At 36.1% G+C, this 17,226-nt stretch overlaps 1 protein-coding gene across 6 annotated transcripts in view; it reads right to left on the bottom strand.

Moving 5' to 3' along the window:
- The window catches only part of STRN (striatin), a 65,220-nt gene that overhangs the window by 36,670 nt on the left and 11,324 nt on the right, over positions 1–17,226 (bottom strand). For all 6 annotated transcript variants that reach the window (XM_004935418.5, XM_004935419.5, XM_419519.8 and 3 more), the window contains exons 2-5: positions 16,163–16,266; positions 9,338–9,411; positions 7,442–7,520; positions 5,271–5,435 (exon numbers count right to left, since the gene is read on the bottom strand). In XM_004935418.5, coding sequence (XP_004935475.2) covers positions 5,271–5,435; positions 7,442–7,520; positions 9,338–9,411; positions 16,163–16,266 — 422 coding nt within the window. The remainder of the gene's footprint in view (positions 1–5,270; positions 5,436–7,441; positions 7,521–9,337; positions 9,412–16,162; positions 16,267–17,226) is intronic.

Raw genomic sequence — 17,226 nt, 5'->3', positions numbered from 1 at the left:
TGATCTGTTGTACATTACAAATATAAGGTCTTCCAAATGTTTACTTCTAATCTGTGAAAAGGTCTTTGGATCTGCTCTCAAACACGTTACTTTGATGCTTCAGCAAAGTGCAGGCAGTGGAAGACATATACAGTTCAACCAAAAATTTGAGCAGCGGATCAGTTTCAGAGAGAAGCTGATATGCCATTCAGCTTTTCTTTAAAAGCTTTCTTTTGGCTATTTAAACATAGTTCTAGCCAACCAACTCTTAACAAAAACCCAAATAATTCATCTATATTATTTTTACATATATACACATGCACATGTGCATATAGATACAAACATGTTCTTGGCATACCCTTGCTCCTTTGCAGTTCTATTCCTCTTTTCTATTTGCTTCTATTCATATCAAGCAATAGTCAAATACACACCTTCAAGAAGGTAAACGAATCTGACTGCTTAGGTTTCAGTCAATAAGATAAAGCGATTAAAAATGAGGTAATAAGTGAACCAACAATACTTAAATACTCTCAAGTTTTTAAGGCTACACATGACATTTGCAGGCAGCTTTCATTTATGTTTCAGTTTGCTGAGGGAAAGCACCCCATTTCTCCCACTGCAAGTGTTAACAGTTTCAATCATTATTATAAAGTTATTATTTTAGTAACTATTTTTGAGTCCAATCATGCCAAGTGGTACTTATCTTTCGTAATGCAAGTGAGCTGATTTGAAGAAACTGAAAACAGATGCCCTTTTAAATTCCATGAAATAAGTGGAAACAGGACTACATCTATTTCAGGTTATCATATTAACATTTCATTTATGGAATCAAAATCTTCCAGGGTGCATTCAAAATCCACATGATGTCTTGAGTGCTAAAGTTTTCATGAGGATCTGTACATTAGCAAATAAATAGGCCATGTAAGAATACAAATATTTGCCCACAGCTGTGGTAGCTAGTAACACACAAAAACTGAGGCTACAAGATCTAATTATAAGAGAAACTGAAATGGGTTTAGAAGGCTTTCAAACAGCAGCAGCTAGTTCACTGTTGTACCAAAAGAAGAAAAAAAAAAGAAATGGTGTAGGTACTTTTCTGATGTAACTATAATGCTCTACAATATGTATGATGGACGAGATGATGGGGGATGATGGACAAGACGGCAATTTTCTAAAATAAATGAAAATTCAAGTTACATATTGTCTGCTGTCAATCGAGACAATTGACTCAAGTATTTGCATTGAAGTAACTACTGTAAGGTTAGCCACATTGAAATAAACAGCAATCACCTTCACATAATCACACCAAACATTCTCACAAGCATCTTCCTTAAAAAGGCTCAGCTTTCTACCAATACAGCAACACTGAGTGTCTGAACTCTGGCTGTTGAAGCAGGGACACAAGTGCAGGTACAACAGACTTGACTCACTCAAGTCTATCAAAAAAGTAGTGAATTGAGCAGAGGAGGAATATCCTCCCTACCACCACCATTAAGTATACACATCACAGATTCCTGGAGTCAGAGGAAAAAAAAAACAAACAAACGGAGCTTTATGCTTAGAGCAGTCAAAAGACATGTCCAAAATTAATACATATATATATATATATATATATATGAAGAAAAAAAGATTGTAAAGCGTGGGGGTATCCAACTGTCAGAAGTACCGTAGATCAGAGACATTCCTGAACACGGCTGAGTAGCAGTAGCAATCACTGTACACAACTTGATGGGCTTATGCAGAAAGCATGCTAGAACCATACAGTATAAAGAAGCAAGTCCCCTTTGTTCTTCTATTGGAATTTTTTTCCATACAAATTCCTTTTTTGTCCTCTACCACTTTCATTTCACTAAGTACTGGTTGAATACTAACAAACAGTAAGCATAAAAAATGAAAATTTGTTTCACCATTTCTGTTATCTCCTCTCTCCACTCAAAAGAGGTAACCAGATGGCAGCATGAAAACATCAAACATCATTTTTTACTTTCTATAGAATTTATCAAATGAGTGTTCAGTTGTACAGAAGGCAATTTAGCCAATCTGTTCTTTCTTCAGTTTACACTGCTATATAGAGAAATCCTTAAGAACATCTAAATCTAATGTGCCTTCCATTTTCCTGTTCATGCAACATATCAGTGGATCCATTTTTCATTCAGTTCTTTTCTGTGCCATTTTCCCCTCTCTGGTACATTATCTTCATCACATGCACCCACAATCTTTCCAAACTCCTGTTGATTGGTCTTTATTGTATCTCCTCCACAAGCTTTCTTCCATCATTCCTTGAACTTCACATCTCGTGTCTGTCCTCCCACATAAATCTTTTTTTTTTTTAAAGACTATAAAATACGCAGTCTTAGCTGTATCCACAATATTATGCATTTCTTCCAAGACAAAACAAGTCAATGTTCTCTGAGCTGTATTTTCTCACTTTAACACAACTGTTTAATAGGATAGATGGACTTTCATGCGTTTTATACAGTGCTATGATCTTAACAGACAACTAAACCATTAGCCTCAGTACTTGATATCAATTTTCAATTAATGTTTTGAAACCCAAAATTTGCCAAATTCCATTGGCTTCAGAAGTTAACAGTCTTCTTTGGTGACAGGAAATCCTTCTTCCACAAGGCGTTTCACTGTATCCACACAGCCATGGCTCACCGTCCATCTGCATTTTACTTTGCAGTTGACCCAATGACTGGTGGTCCTGGCAAACACATGTGGCCTTATACCTCTGGAGATTGCACTAAGCTTTTGGGTCCGTTTGATTTGGTTTGTTTTCTTTTTCCCTTTTGCTCTTCCAATCTCTCACCGTAACTGCCTTTCCTCTTCTAACACCATAAAACTGCACTCATTCACTGCAGTCCTTCCAACCCCAACCTCACAAGCTTGCTCTGACACTCCAATTCTCATCTCACTTCATATGCACACCAGGAATAACAAGAGGCTGCTAAAAGAACTGCCAAGCTTTTCTCCATTCTGTTACATAGCCTGGCATTGTTGAGGTTGCTTAAAAGATTGTTCCTACCTTCAGACTGTAAGCCACAATGAAGCTGAGCCATCTAATTTTTTTGCAGTTCTGGTAAACAGATAGAAATAACGTTGAACTAAGTTTTTGAACACTCAGTAACAATTCCAGTTGGGATCAGGAGCAAGTCACCTATTAAATACCAATATTCTTCAGAAAGAAACCGGTCTGTACAAGTATAAGTAGTAAGTAATGCTGATAATCGATGAGGCTGCTAAAGTATGAGCTGAGTGGCACCTCATCTCCTTTCTGATTTCCATTATGTCATAAAGCTGCATTTTTAAATTTCTGAGGAAAGTAACAGTGCAGCTGGAAGGAGGTGAAAGTGCCACATACCACAGAAATAGTGAGGTATAATGTGTATCTAATAGCACAAGAGGAAATGGCAGTTAAGTAACAGGCTGCTTCTGCTAGGAAGAAAGTCACAGAATGTCTCCTGCACTAAAGGTTGAAATAGATATTCAGAAAGTGCACTTGAATCACAGAGAAGAATTGTAGCAGTGAAAGCCAGTCTTAAATTCACCAAGGATTTTTGGTAAAATCTCAACTTTTTCCTGTCAATAAGAAAGTTTTCAGCTGACATCCATGAATACAAAATAACCCACGAGGACTGACGTGACTGTTTTGAATGAGATCACTTGAAGATTCTTCCAGTTTAAAACACAGGAGTCAAGTCTCACATCATGTATCAAAATGTTCCCCCAATCTTTCCAATACAGTCTTCCACCTTAGGCTTTACAAATGAGATGAAAGCAGTCTTAATTCTTAAGTTGACAATCTTGCAGAGCCACAACAGAAGGAACTATTTTCTGCATCAGTGAGTATCCCCAGATATAGGGCATACTACTAGTGCTAAAAAAAATCTGATATTCTACCTACCCAGAGAAGAAATACATAGGAAATAAAAATATATTAAAAACTTCTATATTAAAAACCACTGTCCAATCATTTTCACTATCACATAACTACCTTACAAACATCCACCTATTTAAAAAGAAAAAACAAAACAGATTTCAATAAACTGTTTTCAAGTATAAGAAGGGGAGCTTTATCCGTGCATTTCCTGGAGAACTGACTCCATCAGAAACTGAACTAAAATTGTTACTGTAATTTATCAAGCATTCCCTGTTCTTCAAAAACAAAGCCATTGCACATAAACGATGCAGTCTGTCAACTATGTAGCTTGAGGGTTTCTCATGCATTCAAATTTTCCACCTCACAGCATTAAATTTAATTATGTAACAATGAACTTCTGTCCTTAGATAACTTATTGGCCTGAAATTGCTGGAGCTATCTGCTACAATACAATTTTACAAATGCTTTTTAAAGACAAAATGTGTCACATAACAGTATTAGACTTTAAAATACAAAGGTCTTGAATTTTGCCATACTAGCACAGAAAAGAGGGAGAATCTTTGAAGAAAGCTATGCTCCTTGATGACAGCACAAGCCACTGGGAACAGTAACCCCACATACTGTTCAAACAAAATTCTGCATCATTTCCCTTATTTTTACGATTTTGTTACTACCATAGCTTAAACAAGAAAAAAAAAAGCAGACTGCTTTCTGAAAACCTCTCCATTCAAGTTTCATATTTAATTTTCCTCTTTAAAAAATGAACAAGAAAAACCTCAACAAACAAAATCTGTTTGGAGGAAAATTAAAATGTAGAAAAATAAAATAAAAATAATAATTTAAAAAACACTTAAAAGCAAAAGTAAGCACAAGCTTTTACTATCCCTGACTTTTCATAGTAATAGAGACGTTAAAGAAGATAAATAAATTATCTTATATTTCAATTACATTTGGACTTGTGCATCCATTAGGGGAAAACCATGACCTTACAGAGTACAATAAGTAAACTTGTTTTTCCAAATCTAATCAAGGTGTCCTGTATTTCATATACATTCTCATGTCAAAGTCAGCACACATCAGAAAAGCAGAGCCTCTAATCTAAACAGTAAAGTTTTCAACAATTCAAATAAGTTGCTAACTTGAAACAACATTGACCTCTGATCACATATAAAAGGCTTGATTTGCCTTTGTGTTACCATGCAACCGGAAAAACCAACAAACGTGCTGTTTTTAAAGCTGTGAATATTAAAAGTTCCTTCCATATTTACTGCTTAATGTGATACAATTAGTTAAAATTACTCTAATCTTCTGTTAGGAAAAAGTTTTTGAAATCTCAGTAATCAAAAATTTGTTCTACATCATTAATTGCTTTAATGAAGAAAGAGAATACTGTCATTATGATACTTACCCAATCATTGCGTTTTCTTTAATTTGTCCCTCTGTGCCATTTACCATAGGTTCTTGATTTCTGTTTTCCTTCTCTGAAGCATCACTTGAGAGGCCCAGTAAAGCTCGTACTTGCTTTGACTTCACATCCAGTATTGTGTCAGTGTAGCCCACTTCTTGTAGATACCTGTAGGAACAGAACTCATGCTAATTCTTCATGCACATGTTACTTATTCCAAACAGTAAATGAAAACTTCTCCCTAAACTCATCTTCTGCATCTTAGCTTAGCAAAGTATGGTGCTGTGCTAATGAAACATGCTTATAAATCATCCTGTACCAGCTGCAGAGGGATCGTCTCTTGCTGTACCAGCCTCTACAGTCACTGAGGAAAAAAATCAAAGAGCCTAGCAGTCAGAGGTTATACAATACGTTATTCATTCATTTACTAAAATGGATGGAAAAGCACTTTCAATTAAAATATTTACAACTGGCTTATAAAAATCACCACAGTTGCATGTACAATATAGCTATTTTATTCCTCAACACATGGAAACCACATATGAAGCCTTACAAGAAGTGGGAGATATGTTCCTACAAGAATCATTAGAATCCCTGAAAAACAGAAGGAATAAAAGCAAATTCTGTAGCTATAGCTACTAGTAAGAATGGTTATTTATAATGCAGTAGTTTTGATAAAATCTGTGCCTTGTCTTTTTCTCACTCTGCAATTTATCTGCAGAAATATTAATTTGTATGGCATGTAAGGACTGAGCAGCAAAAATCTTGGACATTTTGTATGAAAATACCAAGATCTAAAGTTGGCACTTTCATCAGTGCGCAAAATTACCTTTGGAAAGATCTGTCTCTGTTGCTTCCTCTACAAAACACAGTTAATAATGCTATCTTCTCAGGAACACTGGACTAATTAAATAGTCAATAATCTGGATGTCTCTGAAGAGCAGAAATGCTATTTTACAATAAAAGCTGTCACAAATCAAGGACATGCATTTTTCCAGCACAGATATCTTCCTCCAGTTATTTAATGATATCCTCTACATAAATACACCTGCACAAGAATACTGCCTGATGGCTATATGAAAATCAAACCAGACATCTATGCAAAACAGAGTCTGTCAGTAATGAACTCTCTTTATTCAGCAACGAATAACCTATGAATTACACTGGGAGGGAAAGGACTTGCCTTTAAATCACTCAGCCAAGTCAAGATTACTTTATATTTATTCAACTTAAATGAAGAGATACGAGTTCTTGAAAAAGAAAGTGAAAGCCATCCAACAGACAAACTGGACAATTTTAACTTTTGTATAATTCACTGGAAAGAGGCCCATTCCAATAAGCCCTAGGCTGTCTTTACCATCTCCCTCCCCTCTCACGTAATCCTCTGTAACACACAAAAAAACAATTAGATATCAAAAGTTCTGCTAACTGGTTAGAAAACCATAGAATCCAGCCTTCAGCTAAGAAAACTGAAGCTTACACATGGAAAAACAGTCAGGGTGACCCTGATGACAGGTCTTGTAAGAGACCTCTATGTAAACTGAGGGCTGTAATCAAGGCAAAAAAACAAAACAAACAAACAAACAAAAAAAAAAAACCACCAGAAAAAACCCACCACCAACAAAAACACCACCAAAGAAATATGACCAAATACTCTGGAACTGAATAACTCATTATGAGCAGAATTCAAAAGCTGATTTGGATTAACAGACATTTGCTTCATTACGATGAACCGAGAATTAGAAATCTTTTAGTCTAAACTTCCTAATGATTTCTGTACATAAAGTAGACCAAAACAAGTTATATCCCTCTGCAACCCAGGCTGGAGATTTATTTTAGATAGCTCTTAACAGAATTGTGTTTTCTTTTTTAATTGCAAAAAGAAATGTAAGGTGTCATGAGCCACTGTACTCCCAAGCAGACTGTTTTATTATACTCAGATAAAGAAAAGCAAATGAGATTGTTTGATTTCATAGGGTTCCCCACCTGAAGTTCTGAAATATTAAAATTTTTCAGAAGCCTACGAAAAGTAGGGCAGAAGATGAATGAACGTCAATATGCTAACTTTTCTTGAAAGAAAATCTAACAGAAAAATCAAATACCACTATCATCATATTTAATTAACAGATACTTTCTCTTGCATTCATTATTCAAGTTCTTTTCTCAACACTTACTGTCTTAGCAGCTGTCGTCCTTGTTTCCATATTAGCTGACTATTCTGTTGTGGCTGAATCTCTGTTTCATTTCCTTCATCTGGAAAAGATTATTTAATTAAAAACAGCTTTTCTTTGTCTGACATTTTAAAAATATTCCCCTCCACTTGATAAGTGTAATTTGTATTAAAAGTATTAGGAAAGGTTGGATAACAAAACAAAAATTCCAAGCACCAAAAATCAATCAAGAAAGAAAAAAAATCACATAGAATGTAGATGTTGTACTACTGACACATAAAAAATATGGATCGTCAACTATATACTACTGCATAACATCAAGTTCCACTACTAATCAGTACCTTCTTCCCTTTGCTCTCACATTGAAGAACCCCATCTTACTCCTTTTTCTTGAAGGGAACACAATTATATAAACTATTTGGAGTTCCAATATAATTATTGCTCATAATTCAAGTTTCAATACAAATATCTTTAACTGTTAACAATATCAAATGCACCTGTGATAGGACAATAGTGATAGGACAAGGGGGCAATGGTTTTAAATTAAGACAGAGGAGGTTTAGGTTAGATATGAGGAGGAATTTTTTCACACAGAGAATGGTGACACACTGGAACAGGTTGCCCAAGGAGGCTGTGGATGCCCCATCCCTGGAGGCATTGAAGGCAAGGCTGGATGTGGCTCCGGGCAGCCTGGTCTGGTGGTTGGTGACCCTACACATGGCAGTGGGGTTATAACTAGATGATCTTTGAGGCCCTTTTCAACCCAGGCCATTCTGTGATTCTGTAATATTAACTGTAGCATCATTTCCACTTATAACGTATTGGTATACAAATATCTTAATATTTGACCATACCCATCAGAACTACTCATATCAACTTTAAACTCGACTGTATTTATATTACAGTAATGGAAAAAGAAAAAAAAGCTTTATTTTTTAATCTAAGAAGCTGTTGAAAATCTTCCATGTTTTCCACAATCATAAATCAGGACCCAAACAGTACTACTCTGGGAAAATCCACAGAAAAAAATTGTGGCTGTTCTGGTTGAGAAACCTACCTGAACACTGGCAACCAATAGCGACATATTTATTCCATACATAGCTTCATAGTACTTTCTTTTCCCCCTCCTCCAGGAAATAAAAAAGCATATGCTCCCAAGATAAAAATATCTTCATTTATTATCTACAAAAAGCTCTACAAAATTTAAACCGTTGTGGCAAAAATACCAAAGGATGAACAAAGCCTTCTTTGCATAAACAAAAGTTAAGAACCAGAAAAGCCTGTGGTATAACCCTATGAATAATTTGATAAGTGATATGGGAAAGTGTTACTGAACATACTGGGAAGTCACTCTTCTTTAAACAACTGAATTAAAAAAAACAAAACAAACAAACAAAAACCACCAATACATCCCCTAACAAAGAAGCTATCAAATATTAATCAGAATTCACATGTAAGGGGACCTATATGCATTTTATCTATCTCAACATTCACAAACCCACTTAATAGCAACCATGGGAAATCATCTATTGCACAATGATCTCCTGACAACTACTGAACACAGCTGGATCCAACACACATCTACCAAAGCTCACTCTACGTAAGAGTTAATACAAAACTGAGATAAATCTGCCTAAAAATTACTTTTGAAAGTGAAAACCCTTCTTCTGAAGGCACTGTTAAGCACAGCTGGAGTCAAGAACTCTCTTTTTCTGAGGCTCTAAACAAATGATTGCTGGCAGTATTGGCGGTTTACAGATGAGTACGAAAGGACTTTATTATGCCTATTCCCACTGCTTCTTCTGAGTGACATATTTCATCAACCATCATTTCAGCATTTGTACAAACCATAATTGAGCTTTTATGTCAGTAATGAACACATTCTTAATAAATTCTTACCAGAATCATAGTTTGGTGGCTTCATATCTCCCTGATTCAATTCTGTGCCGTATTTCAATTTGTGATATTTAGCCCTGAAAAGAGGTGGGAAAAGAAAACACAACAAAAACATTAGCACATTTAAAGGGTATGAATAGACACATAAGTGTCATCTGTTCTCACTATAAAAACCACTCCTTCTTTCTAGGATAGGTACAAAACAAAACAATGAAATTCAGCACATCATTTTGCCTAATTAATTTTTCCAAGCTTCCCTGTTTGTGGACACATGCTTGCTTCTCCTGCCCCTCCACTTCCATGTTTAAAAAGAAAATCACATAACTATCAAACTTTTTTCTATCCACTGCATGTCAGTTCAGTGCCATTTACTTGATACTTCACTTTGCCACCTCAGTTAAGTAAACTCTTCTTTTCTTCAAGCTTTTCTCACTAAGGACTACTCTAAGTCAGATTCTAGTGCTGATGGCAGCCCAGCTTCTCATGCAGCTGCTAGACCTGACACTTAATTAAGTTCAGAAATGCAGAGTTCTCTTCCAAAAATACTTCGCCTATAGAGGGCCTATTGTAATAAGCCCCACAAAGAATGCAATGTGACAGTAAGAGTAGCTAGAAGAAAAAAAGCCTCATCCTACAGATTGAGTGTTTGAAGACTTTTAAACATACATATTACAAATAACGCCACAGTAGTACAGTATTACAAATGTATATGCAAGTTATTTAATAAAGATTTATCACAATAGATAACGTCTGACAACACAGTAACTAAGGCAACACTGTGAGCAAAGACAGCCTTATCCAATGTCATTATCATTTCCCCCTTCTCTCGTTGAAACCAGTTACTGAGACGAGTTACAGTGGGTACAAGTACAAAAGCTTAGAAGATTCAAGCGCAACTGACTCCCTATGAAGTTTTGTAGCCGTTCCTAACTGGGTGGAGAAGCAGCACTTGCACTGTCGTAAATAAAAGGCAAGGGAGAACTCAGGGAAGACTCAACTTTCAGCCTGGCAACAATGGGAACACCAACCAGCACGTACACAGGCAGGCGCAGCCCCAGTGCAAACACACTGAGCTGAGTGTAAGGCAAGATACAGGCAAAAAAAAAAAAAGACAAAAAGATGAAAAAAAAAATCAAACCCTTATGTACACCAACAGTAAGACAGGCTTCACTGATTTCACTACTTGCAAAGAAACTCTTCCATTTCAAATGATTTTAAAGAAAATAATGGGTGTTACACCTCATGACTGCACAAGGCAACTGCCACTAACAAACTCATTACTTCTAATAAAATAATGCTAACAGAAGTGATGTTTGGTAGTTCTTATGCTTCAGTATTGACAGTACACGTTTCCTATCAATCCAGCCTTTTTTTAGTGATAATAAACATTTAATTCTGTGTGAGAAAGGTAAGTAAGTGCAGAGAGAAGATGCCTCTTAGGAGTACACAGCGACTAAGATAGGTGAAGGAATTCACTTCCCTCTATAGAGCATTAAGCTCTACCTCAGCCGAGCAGCAATAACTGAGGAAAGAAGAGGGAATGTATTCAAAAGATATGAACAGAAACAAGTGAAGGAAAAACATTCTGGTAGGTACAGAAAAGAATATCCAATAATAAAACAAAATTAGAGCTGAATGCCCATCTGAAATACTTAATTCTCAAAGCATGTTTTCTACACATCACAAGCAAAGAGATGTTGCCCCAGTTAGACAAAGCCATGTAAGTACTGTTAAATACTGATACTGTGCACATTTTTTCACTCCATCACCATTAATGAAAATTAACGACTAACTGAGAACAAATCCTCTAGTCTGATGCTAACCTACCTCAGCAACAGTACACATCCCATTTTTAAGAAAAACTTCAAGCTTTTATGCAGTCAGCAATTCAAGTGATCCTAATGTTTAATCTATTTTGACTTGACTTTTCAAAAGCAAATATTAACACTTCACTTAAATCTGGACTAGTAACCTATATATACTGTGCCACACTCTACTCCACGGTATTTCAGAGAGCAGTTGGTTTTGTGGCATGAGGTACTTCTTTTAGCTCATAGGCCTTATATAAATTCCCATAATCCTCAAAGCATTCACCAGTTTTCTAATCAAAGTTTTGTTAATTTTCTCCCTAAGAACTAAGTAAAATGACTATTTGGTTAAGTAAAAGGACTATTCCCTTTATCTTTCCTATCTCCAAAACCTACCTTTCAAAAATTCAGTATGTACTTTTTAATATTTCTCAGTGTATTTGCTACCAACATTAAGTCTCTGAATATTCACTTTTTTGTTTGTTTGTTTGTTTACAGTTCTTAGAGGGTTTTCCCTCTTAAATAAACAGCAGCATTTTGTGTCTTTCTTCTAATCGAAAAATTCCCCTCATTAAATGCATGATAAAATCAGTTCAGCATAGTAAGATTATTCGTTCCATTCACATTCTAATCTATTAGTAACAGAGTCAGGTTATTTTTTGGTTGGTTGGCTGTTTTTAAATTGGTTTCTCCTTGTAATGCAATAGTTTTTGAAGGATTTATTGCTCTTTCTTAATACAAGAGGATAACCTAGATTACATGGTCTTGTCCACCACAGGTCCTTAAATTTATTTCATTACTAAGCTGGACTAAGACTTCATCTTTCAGAAGATTTAACTGTGCATCACAGGCAGACACCAGTGGAAATATAGATGCAACAAAAGCACAGTGCCCTGACAAAGACAGCTGACAAACAGAAAAAGCAATAGACTTTTGCCTGTATGAAATGAAAGTCCAATGCAAAACTCAAAACTGAATTAATTACAATGAATTAGTGTAAACTTAGATTGCTGAGCAAGACACTGTTGAGATATAAAACATAAATGTGAATACAATGACAGAGCATTTGACCTGGTAAACCCATCTTCAGCTATGGGTAACTTCCAGTTTAAAGGAAGGGGGAAGGTAAGGTAGCTAGCTAGCTGTCCACTGGGAAAAAAAAAGGTAATCTAAACTCACTCTAGCAGGAAGTACAAGATTTATTATTAGTAACATCCTTATGGTACAGCTGAAAATGTCACAAGCATGAAAGGCTTCTTCTTTCTAAAGTGTACTAAGGAAAAGATTGAACACAAAGATTAAGAATCCAAGTCTAGAAGGGGAAGCCTTGATCAGTCACTATCACATATTGAAAGCAAAGGGCATGAAGGGTCTCACAAAATAAATCTTAATTGTTGTCTTTCCACGTTCTTTGTATGACTTACCCCCTTATCATATTTATATTTTTCTGTTCCTTCAAGTAACAGATTATCTCCTGCCCACCAGACATGTTTAATTTCTCCATTTCCTCAGGAAGCACATATTCTAGTTATTAGCTGCTTGAAATGGGCCCTCTACCAGTCTTGCTGAACTTTAGTTCACACAGCACAGCAGTGAGATGCTACTGCCACAAAAGAGAGCAAATACGGTATTTCTTCTAGAAATGAGAAAACAGAAAAAACAAAATTCCTCCAAACTTGGCATCATCTGCTTAAAAACATTGAGCTAGCTTTGGGATTTGGCTCTCATGAAGTTGAGAGCCTTGCCTTGTTATCTGAAACATGACCAACTTGGGTGGCTTAACTTCAATTTCTGAAAATGACATCTGCATTATAAACAGTATGAAGAGACTGAAAAATGACTTGAAAATAACTAGGTTAAGAACATAACTTTACAGGAGTTATTTCCATCTGAAAACTAGCCTTGCAAGTTGTCTGAAGAATGCAGTTTTGGGGCCATATTTCACCAGATAGATAGCCTTACTCAGGTAAGCATGTACATTACTACTGCTCTGGCTTTTGCACTTCGTTATACAACTTATCTTTTTATTGCTATTGTTATTATCATTTTCTGTAAACTGTGTTTCTTCTATGGAAACAGTGCTTGGAGGCATTCAACATTGCTGCCACAACACTTTCAGAGATGCTCAGAAAACCGCTAAAGGCTTTCATCCTTCAGAATCTCCTAAAATAGAGAGCAGTTGAACTTTTCTAAATGCTTCATATAGAAAAGATTGATTCCAATCAAAAAAAAAAGAAAAAAAAAAGCCACTGTTTCTTGGAAATATCTGTCACTGGACCTTCAGCATCTGATCCAGCTGTGCTGAAGGAGCCTGCCAAAACATCCGTAGAAGATCTAGGAGTCATCGCCAAACCAAGAGACATAAACAAGAAAGACTGCCAGGAACAGCAACGTAAGCTACTCTATCCAGGGGCGAGGGCGCCAGCCTCACTCTGATCAGGCACACTAGTGCAGAAAACAACATAAAATTAAACCAAGTGTTTCTAGAGACATGGCTCAAGAGTCAAGTTCTCTGGATGGGATATATTAAGACAGGAAACGACCTAGACTGGTTTACTAAATTAGACACGTACTTGAGAGGAATAGCACTACGTTTTGTTTAGCTCCTGAAAATCGAAAGGAAATAATGCCATTTATTGGTTGAGCAACTATCAATACAGTAATAAAAAAAAAAATAACACTCTGCCTCACACTGATTATCTATGGGATGTTGGCAAACCAGAACTGCTGCTGAAAAAATGGTACTGCTTAACTCCTTTTAAGTTCTAAGTTAAGTTTTCTCCTTACTGTATTGACTCTTCAGCAAATACAACTTGGTTACATACATAAATAACAAAAAGGTAATGTTACCACTACTGATATAATGACCGAACAAAACAAAATTTGTCAGAAAAAACATGATAATGTGTAAATATTATTTTCTACCTTCCCCGCTACAAAATCAGGCAAATGCCAAGAAATAGAAAAGAACACTGCTTCCAAAACTTATTATTGAAAATTGATCGGAAAAAAATCTGAAGACCCACTCTGCAAAAGTGCAGCTTATAAAATCACGTCTGAGAAAACCAACGTCAACCATTTCTTATTCTGGGAACACTGCAAGCACAAACTACTGTGGGTCAAGATTTAATATTCTGTCCAATTACTAATAATCTACCTAATCTCATTAAGATTGCTACACTGCAAGGCCAGGGCTGAAGTGGAAGAATGCAGGTATGTCTTCTCTTCCTCTCCCAGCAGCCCCAGCTTTGTCCTAACTTGACCAGAAATGTTTTCCTTCTACCTTCGAGGATCTCACTTTCAGCTCTGAGATCCACGTATAAACAGCCAGCATTCCAACCTGACTACTGGCAGATCAAGCTCATGGGTGGTTTAGGAAAGTACTGGGAAAGAGAATAGTGCTTCCAAGCCCAGTGTGTTGCCATTCCTTTAAGCATCAAGCAAGAACACTTGCTGGGAGACATTTCTAGCAGAAACAGAAAACAGTTTCTTCAGTAACTGGCAAATAATAGTTCTGTTTAAAACCACAAGCTGTTATAAATAGCCATCTCAAGCACACACCACTCACAGACACCACATTTACTTTAAGAACTATTGCATACCCATACAGAAACTGTCAGACTGGATCAGATCAGCTGCCCGTATGGCTTACTGACCTTAGTAACTGAGGCTAATACTACATATGGGGGGAAACAAAAAACAACAACAACAACAACACACACACACACACACACACACACACACACACACAAAAAAAAAAAAAAAAAAACCAACAACAAGAGAAGATAAAAGATACATATGTAAAAACTGCCTACAAGAAACCATCTGGACACCTTCCTAATTCTGACATTGTATGCTGCATTAGAATTTAAATGCCAAATGAAATTTAAGTGGCTCTTACCAAATACAACGGGTGGACACTTTCACTAAAGATATGGAAGGGTTTTTTTGTTTTGTTTTCTTTACAAAACTTACATCACAGTGTATTGAAATAGATTTATATAGTCTGATCATTTGGGATAAATTGCTAATTTACCTGGACTATGAACAGGAAGTGTTAGAGAGATCCCTATGTAACCAGGATATATTTCTTAATTTTGGAAATACAATATATCTTACCAATTTTATTCCTTAGACCATGAAGAATAACTGCACAAAAATGTCCTACACTGCCTCTCTGTCCTCTTTTAAAGTGACTCTACTCTTTAAAATCATGCTTCAAGCATAAGCCTTTCTGTGGCTATAAACTAATATCTCCACTATGCAGAAATCTGATATTTTCCTGCGCTATCTGATGTAAGATCAATACTGCAAGAAGGCCTGGGCAAAAAGGATATCTACCTTAAGTGTTTCTCTGATAACTGTCTGAAGAAGAAGCAAATATGCTGCAGCCCTGGGGCTGCAGCCCCATACTAGCAAATAAACTGTACAATGTAAGGCATATCTCACGTGCCCAAGCAGCCCAAGTAAGATGAGAAAGTCTAGAAACAACACAGTAATGTACAACTATTAGAAGGCTTTTTTCATTTTCAAGCAGTATCCTATTCCGACATGTAAATGTGTACATTTCTACTAATGTAAACTATTTAAAAGAGTTCATTTTATTAATATTTTATGAAAGAAATGTAAGAATTATAATAGGGAAACAGTACTTCAGCAGCGATTATTTTGCAGTAGTAGAAGTATGCTTTTCCTTTAAGCATTTTAAAGACATCTTACTAGTAAAATAAATAAATTAATTAAAAGTAACTCAACTTGCCCTGAAATAAATCACTGGAGTGGAGACTCCTGGAAACACAGTAAAAATAATCCATGCGCCTCAAAGTTTAGAGCTACTGGAAAGCATGTGCAGAGTAAAACATTGTAGTAGAACACAGGAGACTTCTAAGGAAATCCCCTTGAACAAAGAAACAGGCATTTGATTAACTGGCAAATACAAACATTTTTTCGTTCAGAGTAAAACTCTCTCACTTTGGGCAACATTATCTGCCATCACACACTCGTTGCTAAACCAACGTACCTTTCTTGTTTAAGTGCATATTCCAGCATTTTGATTCTCCGCACTAGATCCTTCTTCAGATTTTCTTGCCCCTTCCTTTCACCTTGAAGGAAAGCGATCTGGGCCTGCAAAGAAAGTACTCAATGTAGACTGTTTCTTCAACACCATTCAGAAGAGCTCAATTCTTCCACCCGCCTCAAGTTACTTTCAAATTGATTTGTACAGTCCAAAAGAAACTGGCTTAGTGTTTCACAAAATGCTTAAACTAAGCACTGCACAGATAAGCCTTCAAAACTGCACTCTCATTTTGTATTAAAAAAAAACCTCACAAAGATAAGAAATAAATTTTAGTTTGTTTGACAGGGTTTATTTACTCTCATAGCTAAACATTCAATCAAAGATAAAAAAATATATAAAATAAACATATAAAAAGCCTTCAGTAGATGAAAGTATTTACCAGTGATAAGCAGGAGAAGACGTTGAAGTATTTCTCCTGCTTACAGTATAAGTAGTATATATTTAGTGCATTGTTCTACACATACACATTAGATACATGATACTACTCAAGAGAACTAGAATACAGCACATCCAGCTGAAAGAAAAATAAAACCCTGTTTCTAATACAGTGCCATGTGTTAATTATAATACTTACTAAAATAGGTTAAAGAAACCTCTCCGGAAGTACTTTAACAGAGAGAAAAATAGGAAACAGAGGAAGATGTTTTTGTGAGAGGGAAGGGGAGAAATATGGCATAAAAGTAAATGGAAGTGGAAAACAGACACGTAACCTTTGTCAATTTTCAGTAGGCAGTAATCCATGAAACCCTCCTTTCAATAGGCAACAATGATACACATAAGATTCATTCCTAATCATAAAGGCAGAACTACCTGATTCTATGCTTCATGTTTAAGTCAAGTTCATTATAAAAGACAAATTCTTGTGCTCTCTCAACTCACAAAGTACACTTCAGACAGAAACACCTCTGGCCAGCCACCACTTTGTATATCAGCCTCACCCAGTCTTCAACTTGCCTGCCATTTTCAGTGCCAGCAGCAACCTCTGCAGCGAAGTCATAAATGTATGT

This window comes from Gallus gallus, chromosome 3 (assembly GCF_016699485.2).
Source record: "Gallus gallus isolate bGalGal1 chromosome 3, bGalGal1.mat.broiler.GRCg7b, whole genome shotgun sequence".
Lineage (NCBI taxonomy): Eukaryota > Metazoa > Chordata > Aves > Galliformes > Phasianidae > Gallus > Gallus gallus.
This window is presented reverse-complemented; position numbering and strand designations above follow the sequence as displayed.